Below are 19,876 nucleotides of genomic sequence, written 5' to 3'. Positions count from 1 at the left end.
ATCGGAGCTGTCATCAATATTTGAATCAACATCAGATGGAATGTCTTCAATTAGAGTATAGATTTTCTCTTGAGACATACGCTCCAAATTAATATAGGAATGTTTATTTTTGCCTGGAACAAAAAAGCATGCATTTGCCTTGTGTCCCAGCACTGCCACCACCATAATTACAAGGTGTAAAATGTACTAAATTCATCAATAAACATTACCATACAAATACAAACAAATATAGGTTATCTATACAATATATTTTTAGAAAAACTCATAAAAATTACAGCACCATCAATCACGTGCTAAGCCACTGTAAACATACCACTATAAAAATATTACCAACGATCAGCGAAACAAAATTTAATGTGCGAGTCGTTGGAGGAGATCTCAAAAATCCACGTATGGACTGTGTCTAAGCGCAAGGAACACCAAGCTACAGCATAAAAATTGTTTAAAATGTGTCTTAACGCTTAGCCCACCAGTACTTAGAGGGTTAATTAGAGGTGACATTCGTAAATTTGAAAACATTTTAGTTTTTTTCAAGAATGAGTGACAGCGACAGGCATTCACGATTTCTGACACAGAAGTAAAGAAAAAGTGTTATTAATGTAAAACAAATTAAAGGCACATTGTAAAACGTGCTTCTGAACACGAAAACATGGATTATAGTGGATTACCTTGCTGGTAAAAGTCTTTATAATGTAATATTTAATGTTCACAAAGTTGTGACAGCTTATTGTTTGTTCACAGAAAGTGCTTGTACAATTTTTGAATGACGACTAACCTCTAAACTATAGCAAATCTACTGTCTAGTCCCTTAAAGCCAACCTTGTTGTAGGAGTTCCAAGAAATGCTGTACAATGATGAAAAAGGCGATATTTTCAGTCTATTGTATAGTATAAATACTAAAAATGAACAAGACATTCACTTGCAAAGAATGATTGATATAACAAAAGTAAACACCATCGAGTTCATCAACAAGACCCTACACTAAAGGACCCTACACTAATTCAAATGGCATATTCTTTTGGCAGGTAGAAAATTATCGGTTTGTATGAAAAGATTTAAGACTCTAGTGACAAGCGTATATGTCACATTGGAGAGCTTTGGAAAGCTTTTGCTTTTTGTCGCAATGGAAAGTAAAATGGAAAGTAAAATAACTAATTTTTTTTATTTAATCTGTTAAATACTAAAAGACGTAGGCAAACCTACGCATTATAGCATACATATAAGGGAATTGGGTAAAGTTTTATTAAATGGCCGTACTCATTATTTTTTCAATGGATATATTTATACCGGCAAAGGCAGCGATGGCAAATTATTCACAGATAAAGAAAGACGTTTGGCTGTATCACCCAATTTGTTGAAGAAATGTAACTGCAGACAATTGGTTCTTCTCTATTGAACTTGCAAATGAGTTGCGACAAAGAGGATTAACGTATGTAGGTACGCTTAAGAAGAACAAGAAAGAAATTCCCACCGAATTTTTGCCTAACCGAAAGAGAGAAGTAGGGAGTTGTATCTACGGTTTTACTAAACATATTACAATTGTGTTTTATGTTCCAAAGAAAAGCAAGGCTGTACTTTTAGTTTCTACGATACATTAAAAAAATACACTGATGTTAAAATTGGCAAACCTGAAATGATTGTCTTTTCTAATGAAATTAAAGGGGGCATAGATGCCCTGGACAAAAATTGTGCAATGTATAGTAGTTCAAGTAGACGTACTATATGGCGTTGGCATATGGCGGTATTTTATTTCATCATCATAATCGTAGGAGTTAATTCATATATATTATACCAAACCTATCCAGAAGCAAATAACATACTACGGGCAGAATTTGTAAAGCTGCTCGCCTAGCAATTCGTTGAACGACATTTAAATAGAAGAATTATCAACCAAAGACTTGCAAGAGAATTGAGAATGAACATCAGTAGAATACTGAACAAACCGATGACTGATGAAAACGTGCATCCCGATATGAACCAAAAACGAAAAAGCTGTGGGCTCTGTCCAACAATGACAAAAAGACTAAGACTTCATGTAATGTTTGTAAGGTATCAATGTGTGATAACTGTAGAGATAATATTTGTAAATAATGTGCAAAATAATTTTTTATTTGAATTCCAAAATTGCTAGAGTTTGGATGTTGTAGTTTTTTCGATGGGGGTTTATTTTTTGGTTTATTTCGTTTTTTCATATTTCGTATATTTGGTCTTTAATTTTGCATAACTTTTTTATAAACATTTTAAACGATATAAAAATTACAACAGTTTAAGTAAACCGTTTCATTATTTAGATTATTTTGACATGTAATTTGTAATATGTTTAATAACTAACAATTTGGAAAAATATTATAAAAAAAAGTCATTCACTAATGTAAAATATATCAAAGAAATTATAGTGAACATAATTTGTCATATTTTTAAAAAATGTTGGCAATACCAAATAGAAATTACATGGGGTCTACATGTCACCACATCCGTAGTTATGTTCCAGAAAGTACGCGTCAGTGGTAGAAGGATAGTCTATAACCCCTGAATTATAGTAACCCCTGAAACGCTACAAAATGTTTGTCGTCATTTTGAACAGCGAATTTATAATCATGTGGACGGTAGTGCATATCATTTTGAAAATTTAATTAAATAATTATTATAGCTGATGGGCAAACTATTTTGAATTATAAATTAATTAATACCAAATTTAGTTTATTTTAATTCCATTATATTTAATAAAGCTTCCTATTGATGTAATAGCTTTTGAGGTGATGAAAATTAAAAATTGACACTAGTAAAACATTTGCGTTATGTTTAATTTTTAAAAGATGTAATAGTTTCATAAATTGATAATTTTTTTTTCACAAGCATGGTTAATATGAAAAAAAGTCATGGATGTTCAAATTTTTCTAGCGGAATACCTGTCTAATGATGTTTATACTGTGTACTTAAAATAAAAAGTTTGTAGTACTGAAAGTAAGGGAAGTGACAATTTGCAGTTTTATCTCTGTCCTACTTTCACTTTGCAACATATTAATCGCCGTTATTTTAATAATTTTAGATCTTATAATATTCTTTTTATATTTCAGCAGTGATTTTTTAAAAGAAATTTTAATCTATTTTACATAATTTTAAGCCTTCCCTGATGGTTTCAAATAATGTCGACTTCCACCTAATTTTGTTAAAATGTTTAAGGAGAAAAGTCTCGTTAGACAAAAGATCAATTAAAATTAATTGCATTAAGAATTGGACGCGACCTGAATATATTGAAGGATAATTATTGCGTAAATTGGCCAAATAAATGAAATCACCAGTTCTGCTAATGCAGCTCACAGTATTGTAAACCAGGATCTAGTACTATATAAAAATATATTATCGATTGGTTGACTAAATAAAAAATTATGCGAAAATTAAAGGAATGTTCTGCATACGGAAAAGATTTTATTTAATAACAATAAACAATATGTTTAAAAGAGATTAAAAAAATGGGAGACAAAAATTTTTTTTTTTTTTTTATTGTATAATGGCTTTGGCATAGCCAATTAGCCAGACTATTTGTGGTAATTACAATTTTTGATTTTATTACCTAAGCCTATTTATAATATAAATTTACAGGAAGTAATATGTTGGTATACACATTCAATTTTTGACATATTTACAATTTTTGATTTGAATACCTAAAACTACTTATAATTTAAATTTACAGGATGTTATGTATTCGTAGATACATTTTAATATCTGCTTATTATTTGAAAAAATAATTGTATTTAAATTGACAGGAAATGAACAATTTAGCTCAATTAGTTTTTCATACATCATCTTGATACTTTGTTTGTACTGTCCAGACTCATAAAGTGCTGCAGATCTCCCACTTTACCACAGGAGCAATATGAGTTATCAGTAATACCTATGCTGTGTTTGTATGCAGGAGTGAGTGCGTGGTTTGATCTTATTCTGTTTATTGTTTTTATAAATAACCTATTTGTCTCATATTTGAACCATCTCTCATTGGGTATTAGTGGTTGGCAAGCTCTAAAGTTTATTCCAGTTGTACTTTGGTTGTATAAACGTTGCCATCTTTGCTTGCAGTTGTTTCTACTGATATTATCTATGTCTGCTACTGGAAGAAGTATGTTGTTTATATTATGTTTGGTTAAAGCTGCAGATTTAGCTAATTTGTCGACTTCTTCATTTTCTAATATTCCAGAGTGACCCAACAAATAATAATCGAGCTACCTGCGGAAATAATATCATAATGTAACTTCTTTATTTCTATCTCAATATGGTTTAGGTTTTTTGTGGTTTTGATAGAAGTGAGTTTGTCCATAATGCTTCTACAATCAGTCAGAATGATATAATTATTCATACCATTAGAGGCTATATATTTTAACGCAAGAAATAAAGCTGATAGTTTGGCAGTATATATTGAAGCTTCATTGGGCAATCGACATAAAAAAAAATTAAATAAGTAAAATAAATAACTGAAAAATAAAAATAAGATTTTATTCAAAAAGTTTACAGCTGCAGAAAAGTATACATTGTTAATGACAACATAGTAAAGAAATGCTAAGATTGTTTCACAAATGAGTAGTATTTTTGTAACAAAATTGAGGGAGACATACCTAAGTATTTTTTTTGTTGGTATTCCTTGTTGTTTTTAACAAAAGCAAAACTTACCTGTTATATGCGTTTACTAAAATTCAATAACCTATGCAGGATTCGTAAACATTGGCAGGTATAGGCTTCTAGCACGGCCGCATTTATCTTTTCGTTTTGCAAGAATTATTATCTTGTAAAATACGAAAGTTATATTTTAATTTTGCGAAAATGCAAGACAAAGAAACTGTGAAGAAATACGTGGCGAAAAAATAATCAGGAATAGTTTTTTTTCTCAAAAACGGCCAACAAATTTTACATACCCCTAGAAAGATACTCTGCGTAAAATGGACGCATGCGTTTTGTAAGTATTGCTCTCTCTTTCTAAATAGCGCGAATCTGTCGCTGAGCTTTTAGGACATCTCAGTCGTTGTTAGGAGCTTCCACGATACGTAGTGGTCCCTAAGGTAAGTGTCACCCATTTTGAAATATAACGACTGCCTGAGTCAAAACTACCCACGATTATCTTTTACGTGACTTTTAACATTTTGATTTATATAGTAATTGTATTACTTTTTCACGTTTTTAGACTTATTATATATTGTTGTTTTTTTTATAGGTATTGTGACTATAGTATACTAGAATGGCAAGTAGAAATTTAGATGATCGTATCCTGGCCGCTCTTTTACAAAGTTATGATGATCTTCCTAGTGAGGATTCCGGTAGTGAAGTAGCAGACCACGAAAGTGAAGATGATGTGCAGAGCGACATAGAAGAAGCTTTTGAAGCTGAGATGAGAGATGAACAGCCGACGCCAAGTGGAAATGAAATCTTAGATGAACAAGGCATTGTTGAACAACCAGTCTCTTAACCGGGTTCTTCTTCCGACCGAATCTTAGTCTTACCACAAAGAATTATTAGAGGTAAGAATAAACATTGCTGGTCGACTTCGAAGTCCACGAGGCGTAGCCGAGTTTTAGCACAGAATATTGTTAGATCATAAAGAGGTCCCACGCGCATGTGCCGTAATATATTTGACCCCATCTTATACTTCAACTTGTTTTTTACGGACGAGATGATTACGGAAATAATAAAATGGACAAATGCAGAGATATCACTGAAACGTCGGGAATCTATGACAGGTGCTACATTTTGTGACACGAATGACGATGAAATCCGAGCTTTATTTGGTATTCTGGTAATGACGGCAGTGAGAAAAGACAACCATATGTCCACCGATGAGCTGTTTGATCGATCTTCATCGATGGTGTACGTATCTGTGATGAGTCGTGATCGTTTTGATTTTTTGATACGATGCATTAGAATGGATGACAAAACTATACGGCCCACACTACGAGAAAACGATGTATTTACTCCTATTCGAAAAATATGGGATATGTTTATCTATCAATGCACACGTAATTATACTCCAGGGGCTGACTTGACGATAGATGAACAGTTACTTGGCTTTAGAGGGCGATGTCCGTTTAGGATGTATATTCCAAACAAGCCAAGTAAGTATGGCATAAAAATCCTCATGATGTGTGATAGTGTTACAAAGTATATGATAAATGGAATACCTTATTTGGGAAGAGGAACCCAGACCAATGGTGTACCCCTCGGTGAATACTACGTGAAGGAGTTATCAAAGCCTGTGCATGGTAGTTGTCGTAATATTACGTGTGATAGGTTTACCTCAATCCCTTTGGCAAAAAACTTACTCCAAGAACCGTATAAATTGACTATTGTGGGAACCGTGCGATCAAATAAACGCGAAATACCGGAAGAACTGAAAAACAGTCGCTCTAGGCCAGTGGGTACATCGATGTTTTGTTTTGACGGACCTCTGACATTGGTCTCCTATAAACCGAAGCCAACTAAGATGGTTTACTTATTATCATCTTGTGATGAGGATGCTACCATCAATGAAATTACTGGTAAACCGGAAATAATTATGTATTATAATCAGACAAAAGGCGGAGTCGACACACTAGACCAAATGTGTTCTCTTATGTCCTGTAATAGGAAGACTAACAGATGGCCTATGGCTTTATTGTATGGAATGATAAACATTGCCTGCATAAACGCTTATATAATCTACAGCCACAATGTTACCAGCAAAGGTGAAAAGGCTCTAAATCGCAAAAATTTCATGAACAGCCTTAGCAAGGCACTGTCATCGTCGTTTATGCGTAAGCGTTTAGAAGCTCCTACTTTGAAGAGATATTTGCGCGACAATATATCTACTATGATATCGCAAGAAGAGCCTGGTACATCAGAAAACGACATTCAAGAGCCAGTAACGAAGAAACGCATTTACTGTACTTATTGCCCTTCAAAAATAAGGCGAAAGGCAAATGCATCGTGCAAAAAATGTTTAAAAGTTGTCGAGAGCATAATATTGATATGTGTAAAAACTGTTTGTAACGAATTTTTATGTAACTATATTCCTATTATATATAAGATATATTTATTATTTCTTTTATAATACAAAATTTCTTATTATTATAGTAAAAAGTAAGTTTTATGGTGTAAGGAAGAATGTTCCCAAATTTTGTTAATGTATAACAGAAGTTTAGTTTTTGATTTTTTTTAATAAATAAATATAATATAAATAAATTCTTTGTATTATTTATTATTTGTATATGTGAGTAAATATTAAATTGCCGTACAGTTTATTCAAATTAATGTATAAACCTCGACATATTGGCATGCGTCAATTTTACGCATGATTATCTTTTATGTACATCACAATATGATTATCTTTCTAGGGATACAGGTGTTTCCAAAAAATATAAGTTTTATTTATAATTTTTGTTGCAGTTATTTGTACGATTTCAAAAAGTGTAAATATTGCAAAACGGTTAGTTCGTAAATATATGGCAGAGATCGAGATCTCGGCTAGTTTTGAACATTATTCTGATGAACTGGATAATAAGGTCAGTATTATCAACGATTATAATGGGTGGTTCAACATGTGTTTTATTTATGTCGTCCAGCCGCCACATTCTCTTTTCTACTTTTTCTTGGCCATGTAAAATGCAGTTTGTTCATATTTCTAGCGTAATTAATGAAATTGAGTTATAAAATAGATTTATGACATCTAAAAATGAGAAGTTGGTGTTTTTTTCCTGCAATTTTAAAATTTAAAATATAAAATTTAAAATTTGACCAGATTGATACAGAGGAAGTCTCAATACCAGTTTATTCTAGGTTGTTTTGCCTTTTTATCAATTACGTATTTATCATAAAAAATTTTGTGCTTTTTTTACGACTGTAAGAAGGTGTATTTTAAGCATATATGTTCATTAAATTTTATATTTTTTCGGGGTTAATTCTCGATATTGCTTTTTTAGATGCACTTGTTGGTATTGTCTCTATTTTATGAGAATGGTACGGTGCGTTTTCAGGAACAATGATATTGTATCATTTTTAAAAGATTTTTAAAAGATGGTAATCACCAGACTTATTCGACTGCAATGCACAGTGGACCCATTCTCGCTGGTAATGTGACAAATAATAAGTCTTTACCTAAAAATTTAAAGTATGTAAGTTTTGGAATTTAAAATATGTAGAATGTAATAAATTACTTGAAGGATTTTTGAATCTCGTAGTTAATCCATCCAAAAAAGATTGTTTAGACGGTTTGACTGTAGTGTCTACCCATATTTCAGATTTTTTATGCCCAGCGTTTAACCATGTCTCATCCAGATAATAAATTTTGCGGTTCTCTTTTCTATCAGTCCTTATCTGTTAAATATATTCTCGACGCCACATTACAATGCCTTCTCTGTCTAATTAAGGGGCGTTTCTTAACCTGCGCTGATAATAAAAATTAAGTTTTCTTAATATCCTATAAAATGTGGTTTTTGTAAAATGTGGCAAATTACTGTCGCGTGTGTTATGTTATTTAGTCAAGATTTTGTTTTGTTTTATTATGCCCGTGGAGTTTTTTGCTATCAACAATGGATACTTACATTCAAAATAATAGAAAACGAAGTGAAGAATCAGGCGAGGGCAGTAATGTTAATTTAAGTAAAAAGAAGAAATATAGGAAATATGACGACCAATATCTGGATTCCGGATTTACCTGCATTACTAAAGTGAATGTAGAACTTCAACAATGTATTGTTTGTCACAAAGTGTTGGCGGCTGAAAGTATGCTTCCTAATAAACTAAAACGGGATTTGAAATGAACTTACAGTCATTTACAAGGTAAGCCAAGAGCCTTTCTTGTAAGAAAATTGCGAGAGCTAAAACATCAGACCACGGCTATGGTTTCAAAAGCATTAATTCCTATCAAAGCATTGCTTACCTCTTACATGGTAGCTTACCATGTTCCCAATGTAAAAAACCACATACGATCGCTGAGGCACTGATCTTTCCTGCAGCGGTTGATAATATGGTAACAGTGCTGATTGGAGAATCGCCAGCTAAAGGAATAAAAAATATATCTCTTTCAAACAATACCGTTAGTCGCCATATTCACGACATGGCAGAAGATATTAATGATCAAATTGTGGGAAAACTTTCAGGTTTATTTGTCATTCAACTTGACGAGGCGACTGATAGTAATGATGGTGCTAAATTGATATGTTGTGTACAATACATACAAGAAACGAATATATGTGAGGATTTCTTATTTTGCAGAAAAATATGTGAAAATTGTAAACCTGCTGATTTATTCGAGATTTTAAACTCATATATGACTCAAAATAATATTAACTGGGATAACTGTGTAGGCGTGTGTACGGATGGTGCCCGAGCGATGTCTGGACAGTATGGAGGACTACAAGCTCTCATCAAAACCAAGGCTCCAAATGTAAAATGCACACATTGTGTCATACATAGAGAGGCCCTAGCAGCAAAGAACGTTACTCCTGAATTACGTGTTGTGGTGGATATTATTATTAAAGTGGTGAACTATATTAAAAGACGACCAGTGAAATCAAAACTTTTCCATGAACTTTGTGAAGATATGGGAGCCAAGCACACCTCGTTAATTTATTATTGCAACTCTCGTTGGCTGTCCAAAGGCAACGTACTCGCACGTTAAAAACAAGATTAAATTAATCTTAATGAGTCTTTAAAGGGAAACAATACTCATATCCTACAATTGGCAAATAAAATTACTGTGTTTCAGAAGTAGTTGCTCTTAGGCAAGAAAAATCAATAGAAATACTTGATCCCTCTTAAAAAAATATGTTTACACAACACATGTTATTATTCAGCGAACACTTTGAGAAATATTTTCCCGAAGATATGAAGAAATATGACTGGGTTAGAAACCCTTTCTTCTCATTCACGCCAACGACACTTTCAACAGAGGACAAAAAATAACTGACAGAATTGTCCTGTAATTCCAGCATATAGCTTTAATGCGACAAGGACAAACTGTTTAAATTTTGGAGCTCACTTTCTCATGAATATCATGCCATCAGCACTGCTGCATTTGAGGTTTTATTACCATTTGCGACTTCGTACTTGTGCGAAACAAGATTTTCTACAGTTGCAGTAATTAAAAACAAGTAGAGGTCAAACATAAACTTAAAAAAAGAAATGAGAGTGGCAATGTCTAAACTGGAGCCCCGGTTTCATAAGCTGTGCTCAAAAAAGGAAGCACATCCCCCACATTAACCAGACAGTTACATAAATAAACATACATTTTTTTTGTGCCTATGTTTTGATTTGATTCTTAATTTTTAATAAAAAATATAAATGTTGGTAAGTATTATTGGGGGTTGGGTTGAAGGGGCGTCTCAAAAAATAGCAAAGTCCCAAGGGCGTCACAGTACAAATAAGTTTGGGAAGCTCTGACCTATAGCATACTAGTGGTGGCAACAAATATGAGGAATTTGAAATATTACCAAAAAATGCAGAATTTAAACTTTTACATTACAAAAGATCGAACGTCACGGGAAATGCCTCAAGGTAGATAGTTTTGAGTGTAATTTGTAGCAGAAAATAGGTGGTTTTAAAAAATGTACTACTTTAATTAAAATAGAGCAATTTTAAATCTTTTAGATCGGTTGTAATATGAAAATTCATTGTTTATAAGCATATTTTAAATGCCTCATATTTGTTGCCATAACTTAAAGCTAAAATTTTATGTTATTGGTTTCAAAGATTAGACTCTATTTATCGAAACTTAAAGGCCGGTTAATAAAGGGTATAAATTGTATTGATCTCATAAGAATTATAAAAATTATCTAAAATCGTGCCACGTTTATTTCTGTGGCATTTTGATAACAAATAAGTTTATTTAAATAAATTAAAGGTAAATATTTTTTACCTTTAAAACGCATCTTAGTTTTTGTCGATAGAATACTCGGATCAAAAAATTTCGAATTTTTACCGTCGAGATGATACCGTCTGAATTGATTTTATAATAAACATTTTTCTTCAAAATTATCTGAGCTACATTTTTTATTTAAAACTTTCTCTTCCATGGCGTACTTATTCTTGGTAAATCGATTTTTATCCGTTTTCCCTCTCTACTAGGTGGGTTTTAGGAGAAAGCCTAAAATTTTGGCCTCCTAAAATTGACATTTTCCGCAAAATTTAGTTTGTTCGTATGATTTTTAGAGATTCAGTATCATTTTCGTCTCTGACGACTGAAGTACATAGTTATAAAAATACAAACTACTTGCAGGGTATATATATGTTATTAATTTTAGATCTAACTCATAAATATTGGACGCAGAAAAAATGTTCCCTTCTGACAAATAGTTACTTGAAAATATCTCAATACCGATACACTTTCCATACTTTGTGAAAATCAAGTTTCACCTAGGTAGTCTCATGTAATAGAAGAGCTTTTCCCAAAATTATTAGGACTTTTTTTATGGATACTAATTTACATTCAGTCGCTTCTCAATCATATGTCGAAAAATAATAATTTGATTTATATGAAATTATTTTAAAATGAGAATTATTATAAAAATTTAAACAGATGATTCAATGTTATTATTCGGATAATATTTTATGAGTATTTTCACATTTTGACAATCGTTGCGAATTGAATCTTTTAGTGACAGATATTCTTACATTTTTTAGTTCTTATTTAATGTCTATAGTAAAAATTATATGATACAAGAGTCCAATTGATCGAGACGCTACCCATGACGACGCCATCTTGTGGCGCTAGGTGAGTGACGCTCGCCTCAGCATTTTACTGTAGAGAAAAAAGTAATAAAACTTTGCTTTAAAACAAATATTTTAAATACTATCTTTTTTTTAATCATTTCGTCACATTTTCATTTTTAAAATATGATTTTATTACGAAACAAAAAACTCAACCTAATGCTTTCTAGCGAGTGTGTGTAGCAAAGTGTCTGATTTTGAGTGGTTTGAAATTTCATTCCATAATCGATCATTTGTCAAATGTCTACCCCCAGTTTACAGTCATGCTGGCGCTGATTGCATTAGATACGGCCAAACTTTGTTCTTACTGATAATTATTATGTCAAATTTTCTAGCGCTTGTATTAGTTTTGTGGCACCATGTTGTTTATACTTGTAGTACATACCTATCTGATTAAAGCAGGTAAAGTTCTAGAAGTAATTAACGTCTTAATAATTATATAATAACTTTACACGAACGCGAACTTTAAAGTCCATTATATCATTGCAGGTTCGATGTGTTTAATAACTTTAATGGGTTACATACTTAAAACATTCTCCAAAATTATACACAACAGAATTGGGGAAACTCTTACTTACGAAATTGTTGACACGCAAATCGGATTTAGAAATAATATGGACACAGATAGATGAACGTTAGATGTGTTCTGTAAATTTTTACTAGAAGTTTATCATAAAAAGCTTATAGGTACGTTAAAAAAAACAGGTGTGGCAGAACAGTGGGACTGTCGGTGGAAGTTACACTTCTATACACGCATTCGCCGTTACAAATTTATTTGGGAGTCAATCTGCACAATCACTACATATGTAATGCTATAGGTAAGATATAGCAGAACATGAAACATAATTAATAACAACTTACTAACAATTAATAAACAACTTTTGACCTGTAATAAGAGTATAGTAAATAAAGGATTCAATCAATATTTTGATGAAAATGTATAAGTATTGTTACGTAAAAATATGAGTCATAGTTTTAACCTGTAAACATGTTTTTATTCTAATATGTTTTAGAATTTACGAGAGACTTCGATTTACCTGAGCGACCTTCCAGAACCGATGCGAGGGAAATCCAGTTTGCCTTTACCGTTTCGCCATCGAAGGTTTTAGAGTTTTCGAGATAACGGCACTGGTATATAATAACGGAACTTTATTTGGAAGGGACAGTTAATTCTCAAGACCCGCGCTAGCGAATTTGTTACGTACGGATATATATAAATTATTGTCAGATAAGTTAATATAAATAAAGAAATAAATTAAATCCGTAAGTGTTATTAATATTGAACCTTTTAATAAATTCACAACAGCATTTTTATTTTCATGTATGTATGAAAGGAGTTGAATGCAACAATTTTTTTACACATATTCTGCAGTAAAATTCATTGTTTATTTTGTTATTAATATATTAATACAATACAAATTAAAATGCAATATTCATAAGTATTTAAAAATGATAATAATATACATAAAAAAATACACTACAATACAGTGCAACATAATTCAATATAATAATAGAATACAAATTAAAATGCAATATTCATAAGTATTTAAAAATGACAATAATATACATAACTTTTCTACTTACGCATATATGTTTAATTTACCATGTAATAATATTAATAAAAAAGTCCTCCCCGCCTGGGAATCGAACCCCGGTCTCCCGCGTGACAGGCGGGGATACTGACTACTATACTACCGAGGACATGACACAAACTTATTTCAAAATTGACAGTTCTGGGTCATACAGTGATTTATTGAGATTATTATTATGAAATACAAAAGACTAATATAATTATGAACATTTAATAAATAATACAAAACATATCACACAAATAATAATATTAATAAATATTTTATTATATATTTATAATATTATATGTATATATATCTTTGTATAATATATATAATATTAAATTATATATAAAAAAGGAACATTTTTATATTCAAGAGAGAAGTAGAGAGAAAATATATCTTCTGTCTTTCTCTTACTCATTATCTTACATATGTAATGATTTCACAGATTCACTCCCATACAAATTTCCAATGTGGAGCGGGCGTATAGAAGTATAACTTCAAAAATACTGATGACCAACATATAAAAATTCTTACTTAACTATTTTTAAATCAAACAAAAACTTATTACTAGGAAGTAGCTTAATTATATTACATATTTACTTTGTTTTCATTTTAAAAGGTTATTTACCTGTAACTACAACATTTAAACGTTTATTTCTTGATTCTGACACAGGTATGGCAAAAACAACACTGTGTCTAAATAATGGAATACAGAAATGTTGTGCGCTCTATACAAAAACGGAAACATACTGAACTAATTAGCTTTAACTTTATACGGATTTTCGTCCTTATTAGGGCATACATTCTTAATTTTTCACGAATGGCTAGAACATTATGCTGACAATATCATCGTATATGACCAAACAAGCTTTTTGAGCAGCATATCTATCAATGATTATAAATGTATATCTTACATCAAAAAAAATTTAGAAATAACGACAGCACAAATTACCATTACATCTTTGTGGATTTAAGATAGCTTACGGTTCTAGTGACAGGCCTGATCTGACTATGATCCACCTTCGAGCAATAAAAGAATTCGTCGTAGTACTAAAAATAACAATGATAAAAGTCGAATGTAAATTGTGAACACAAAGTAATATATCAAAATCATTTAAAACTTGTAACGTTATAAACGTCACGTCTTTATTAATTTACATTTAAATAATTATTTTATTTTAATTTCTTTATTAATTTATTAATTTCTTAACCTCCAGCTTCGTTTTTACTATTTTTTTTTTCAAAAAGTAGTTGGCACCCTTTATCTTTTTTTCCCTCACTTTCTGTCTCGTAGAATAAATATTCGCCCTCTATCTTTCTATCCGGTAGACTAAATATTCTGTTCTATGTTGACAGAAAAGCTAATTTCATCATATATGAACATCCTATAACATTTGTGCTAACTTCATGCAGTCCCTTCCTACTTTCTGTCAATCACCTTTAATGGTGGGATTATTTTTTGTTTATAATTAAAATTTATAAAAGAAGGTAGGAATTATAATAAGCTTCATTTTATAGTCTGCAATATTCTCTTGGGGTGAGTACTTTCATTGTAATTTTTATTCTATAATCCTGACAGCATTTCCAATATTCGTAACCTCACTTCTTTCGAAAGCACATTTTTAGATTATATGCATGTATTATATGAATGTCGTGAGGATTTACAACAAATGGTTGACAGAGTGGTAGAAGTCAGTGAAGAAAACGGACTGTCCCTAAACACAAAAAGACACAATTTATGGTAATTACAAAAGTCCAACAGTGCCAAGAAAACATAACTATACATGGAGAACAAATTAAAGTTGAAAAATATAAATATCTGAGTACAATAATTAACGAAAATAATGAGTACACAGAAGAGATTAAAGTAAGAATAGGACAGGCAAGAAATTCTTTCAACAAACTGAAAAAAGTACTCTGTAGCAGGGACATTTCAGTTTCTTTAAAGACAAGTCTTCTGAGATGCTTCGTGTTCTCCGTATTATTTTATGGGTTGGAGGCTTGGACATTAAAGAAATATGTTTCGTACATATTAGAAGCCTTCGAGTTATGGGCCTACAGAAGGATATTAAGAATAAGTTGGGTGGATAGAGTCACGAATGTCGAGGTGTTGAGAAGAATGGGAAAAGATAAAGAGGTTTTAAATACAATTAAAGTCAGAAAACTGCAATATCTAGAACATATCATGAGGGGCGAGCGTTATAACTTGTTGCAATTAATAATACAAGGAAGAATACAGGGTAGAAGGAGTCGCGGAAGAAGACGCATCTCCTGGTTAAACAATTTGAGAGCTTGGTTTAACTGTACTTCTGCTGACCTCTTTAGAGTAGCGGTATCGAAAGTGCGAATTGCCATGATGATTGCCAACCTTCTTAGAGGAGATGACACATGAAAAAGCAGAAAGTCCATCTTAAAAGTTGGAGGTAATTCCTGTAAAGCATAAAACTGTTGAAATAGTAGCGCAATGTTTTAAAATAATATTCTCATGGTGTGGAATCACATTGGAGGTATTTTCTGGAGGTAGGAATTTTGCGAAAACTGCAATTTTAAATTTTGCAGCTTCAGTCCATGTTACCTTTGGTCAAACGGACTAAGAAAAAGGGCAGTGCAAATATTTAAAAATATGTTAAGAAAATGTGAAGATTTGAATATAGCATTATTAGAATATGGAAACACGCCAGTATTAGAAACAGATAAATCTTTATCTAAGCTGTTAAAAAGCAGAAGATTGTGAACAAAGCTTTCATTCAATAAAAGAAGATCTGCTGGAATCAGAGAACATTGACGACGTTTGTGAAAGAAATAAGAACGGAAATAAAAAAAATATATATAAGCAGTATTATGACTGAACGACACAGAACAGAAATGAATTTAGAATAATAAAAATATTGTAATGGGAGAGGAATCAACCTGGTGACCATTTAGAATTATATTCAAGGTTAAAAACTTCCCTAAATCTTACATGGTAGAAAAATAAAATAGCAATATGATTCGAAGAAACAGGACACTTTTAAAACACTCAAGAAATAAATTAAGCGAAGAAGTGCTGGAAATGATGTAGTGAATAACAGTGCCAGGGATCGAAATGGGCAAACATAAAACGAAGCTAATAATAAAGGACCGAAGCTAATAATAAAATGTAATTATCAACAAGTAATTAATTTGGCTCCTCATCCCTTTGGATCATCACAGGCATCAATGCGTATGCAGATGATGTTACCTTAATAACAAGGAGACCTGCAGAATTAAGAGAAATCTTTACTAGAATACAGAGAATAGCCAGGGAATATGGGTTAGAAATAAACGAAGAAAAAACAAAATATATGGTGATGAGGGGAAACGAAAATCATCTAGGACAGTCCTTTAAGATACAAAGCCCAAGTAAAGAATATAACCTTGAAGTTGTTAGCCAATTCGATTACATAGGAGTGACACTAACAAATAGGAACGAAGAGAACCAAGAAATTATAAAAAAAATGGCCAAAGGTAGTAAGAGTGCTGGGAGCCTGACTAAGATACTGAGATCAAAGATAATATCCAGAACAGAAAAAATACGAATATATACAACAGTTATACGACCTACAGTACACTATGCTAGCGAGACCTGGACACTAAATAAAGATATGGAAGTAAAATTAGATAGATGGGAATGAAAAATTCTTAGAAGAATATACGGAGGTGTAAAAGAGGGGAACATCTAGCGAAGAAGAACAAATGAAGAAATAATGCAAATATATGGGCAACCAAAAATAACAAAACTCGCTAAATTTCAAAGAATAAGATGGCTCGGACATATAGCAAGAATGAAGGAAGGAAGAGTTCCCAATGAATTAATAAACACGGAGGGTGGTACAAAAGAAGAAAATGGCTGGAGTCGGCAAAAGAAGATCTGAAGTCGCTGAGGATACAAGATTGGAAAAACTTAGCACAAGATAGAAAGAAATGGAAGAAAACCGTTGAAGCCTTAGGCCTTTGAGGCCTGTTGAGCTGAACTATATATAATTAATTTGGCTCCACGCATGAGTAACAAGGAAAGGGTAATTAAGCAACCGAATAAATTTCAACAATATGTATCTTCTTCTTATTGCGCCGTCTCATTTCGAAGGTTGGCGGTCCAAATGGCAATTGTAGCTTTGGAAACTGCTGCACGAGAGATTTCTGTGGATGAGCGGTTAAACCATCTCCTTAGGTTTTCTAGCCACGAGTTCTGGCGTCTTCCGGCTGATCTTTTGATCTGAAATTCACCTTCCAATATGATTTGGAGTAATTCATATATTTCACCTCTTAACACACAACCCAAGTATTGTTATTTTCTCTCTATGTTAAAAAAAATTAAAAAGAGGAAGATGTCATATATTTAGCTCTAAGTATTATACTATTAGTTTTATGTTTTATTTTAGATAGCACATTTGTTTTATGTTTAATGTTAATTGTCATAAATATCAATGATGGCACTTTGTGTCATAACTGTATCTATCATGTGATATTCTTAAATAATAGAGTTCATAAAAATATAAAGAAACCTACGTTTATTACTAATCCCACACTCCTTACTTGTATTGTATATTGCTATTATTGTACACTTCTATTAAAAATATATGACATATTATTTTAATCTCTTTTTTTATTTCAGGGAATCGATTTAGTTGCGATTGCCGTCTGGACTGGATGTACGTACTCCACGATAAGACAGCTCAATCTCACATTCGCAATTCTTTGGAGGAACTGCAATGCTCAATGAATAACGACAGGACCACGGCTACCACAGAAGTGGTCGAAAATCTGGTTTGCTCACCATCCGTCTTCTCGAACTCCATAGAAGAAAACTTCGATCAAGATGATTACTTCGATAAGGATAATGAAGCGGACAGCGGTAAAGTCTTTCTGATGTCAATTCCTGTACGGGATTTGCCCTGTCCCGCAGAGTATAGACCAACTCCTATTACGGTAAAACAAGGTAGTCCACCAGGCGTTAACATCGTTGAAAGCGGTGGAACAACAAAAAGTCCATTTTATTTAACAGTATTTTTATTTGTTTTTATATTGTAAAAGTTGTTACCTGTTATAAGCAGGTGTAAACAAAAAGCCAAATGAAGTGAGAATTTGTGTTACTTGGTGCTCTAATCTTTAATATTTTTTCATATTGCTGAACTATTTAAATAATTTAAATACTATTTCATTGTGGTAAAATATCATTTGACCCTAAAATTTTTATAATTAAAAATTAAATATACAGAAGTATATACAGGGTATGTATATTAAGAGAGTGATTAAAATTCGAACAGTTTAGATGTTTTTCGAAATAAAATTGGTTTAACTTCTACTTTATATAAAGTATAAAAATGTACATCAAATTATTAGAAAAAATAACAAAATAAAAATATAAAATAATAAAAACGAAATATTTATTTAGTAAATACATAATTAACAAAACTAACAAATTGAGTTTCCAAGTAAATAAAATTAAATTGACAAATGTTAGGAACATATTTACTAAATAAGTAGGTTAAGGTAAAAGCACAGGACATGAATGCGAGAGATGTTTTCAAACTTGAGACAAAGAGCACAAATAGCCCAAGCTGTAGAGAAAAATACGTGCAGAGTTACAAAGGACAATGAAGTAACTTCCATGTGTTTGCAACTCCAAACTGTTTTTATATCATATTAGTTTATTATTGTGTTTTTATTGCTTAGGTACCAACTACGTAATAGTATACTTTGTGGCCCGTACGAGCGTAAAGATACAAACAAAAAGACAACTTATTAGAAACATCTTTATTTAACAACATTTTAAATCATTATTTAGAATTCACATTCAACTGGCGATTCTGAAAGGATCCGATGATACTTAGATTACCGCGGTAAACGTTGACTCATGTTTCATAGCTTGGGTGTCAAGTTTCTGTAAGGAAACGCCGGATCCAGGAGGAATGCCTGCTAGCATTCTTGAAACCTCATTCTTTAAAGATATGCTGTCCTTTAAATATCTTTCAGCAACCGACGTACTCTTTCATCCATCATGGCGCTTCAACGTGGTCATACTAGATCCAGCTTCTGCCAAAAGAGTTGCCGAAGTCCGACGCAGGCAATGACCTATGTACTTCTCAGGACTGCTCAAACCCAGATATCTTGCAATGGTGGACGGGATTTTTCCAAATTTGTGTTTTCCAACTGGCTATACAGTACAACGACCTTGTCTGTAGGTCAAAAAAGCCTTTTTCTGAAAAACCACGTTACAAGACATATAATCCCGTACTGACTTCAAACTCTTCAGTTCATCTTCGTCAATATTTGTAAAAACACGTTGTTTATCGGTTTTTGTCGCTGGTATGTTTACGACAAAAACTGATTTTATATTTTCTACGTGAGTAACCAACATATTCACAAGTTCTTGTTGTTGAAACCCAACAAATATACCAAATATTAACTCTGCTTTGCTTATTAAAAATATTTTGTTCGGTGCTTCGTGAATAAATTTTAAAACATTTTCTCTAGACAAGACTAGACTTTTTTGGCTGGTATCCTTTCGAGCCTTGCTTCAAATATTTGGTCAATTTATGGTACTTGGAAATGTG

The 19,876-nt window shown here is 32.1% G+C and overlaps 1 protein-coding gene across 1 annotated transcript in view; it reads left to right on the top strand.

Moving 5' to 3' along the window:
- LOC140437476 (uncharacterized) overlaps window positions 1-18,537 on the top strand; it is a 411,556-nt gene extending 393,019 nt beyond the window's left edge. Inside the window, exon 3 of the mRNA XM_072527026.1 lies at window positions 17,935-18,537. Within this exon, the coding sequence (XP_072383127.1) occupies window positions 17,935-18,350 (416 nt within the window). The 3' untranslated portion in view covers window positions 18,351-18,537. The remainder of the gene's footprint in view (window positions 1-17,934) is intronic.
- The last annotated feature ends 1,339 nt before the right edge of the window (window positions 18,538-19,876 follow it).

The sequence above is a fragment of the Diabrotica undecimpunctata genome, chromosome 3, assembly GCF_040954645.1.
Source record: "Diabrotica undecimpunctata isolate CICGRU chromosome 3, icDiaUnde3, whole genome shotgun sequence".
NCBI classification, from domain to species: domain Eukaryota; kingdom Metazoa; phylum Arthropoda; class Insecta; order Coleoptera; family Chrysomelidae; genus Diabrotica; species Diabrotica undecimpunctata.
Note: the sequence above shows the minus strand (reverse complement) of the source record. Positions and strands in the feature narration are given on the sequence as shown.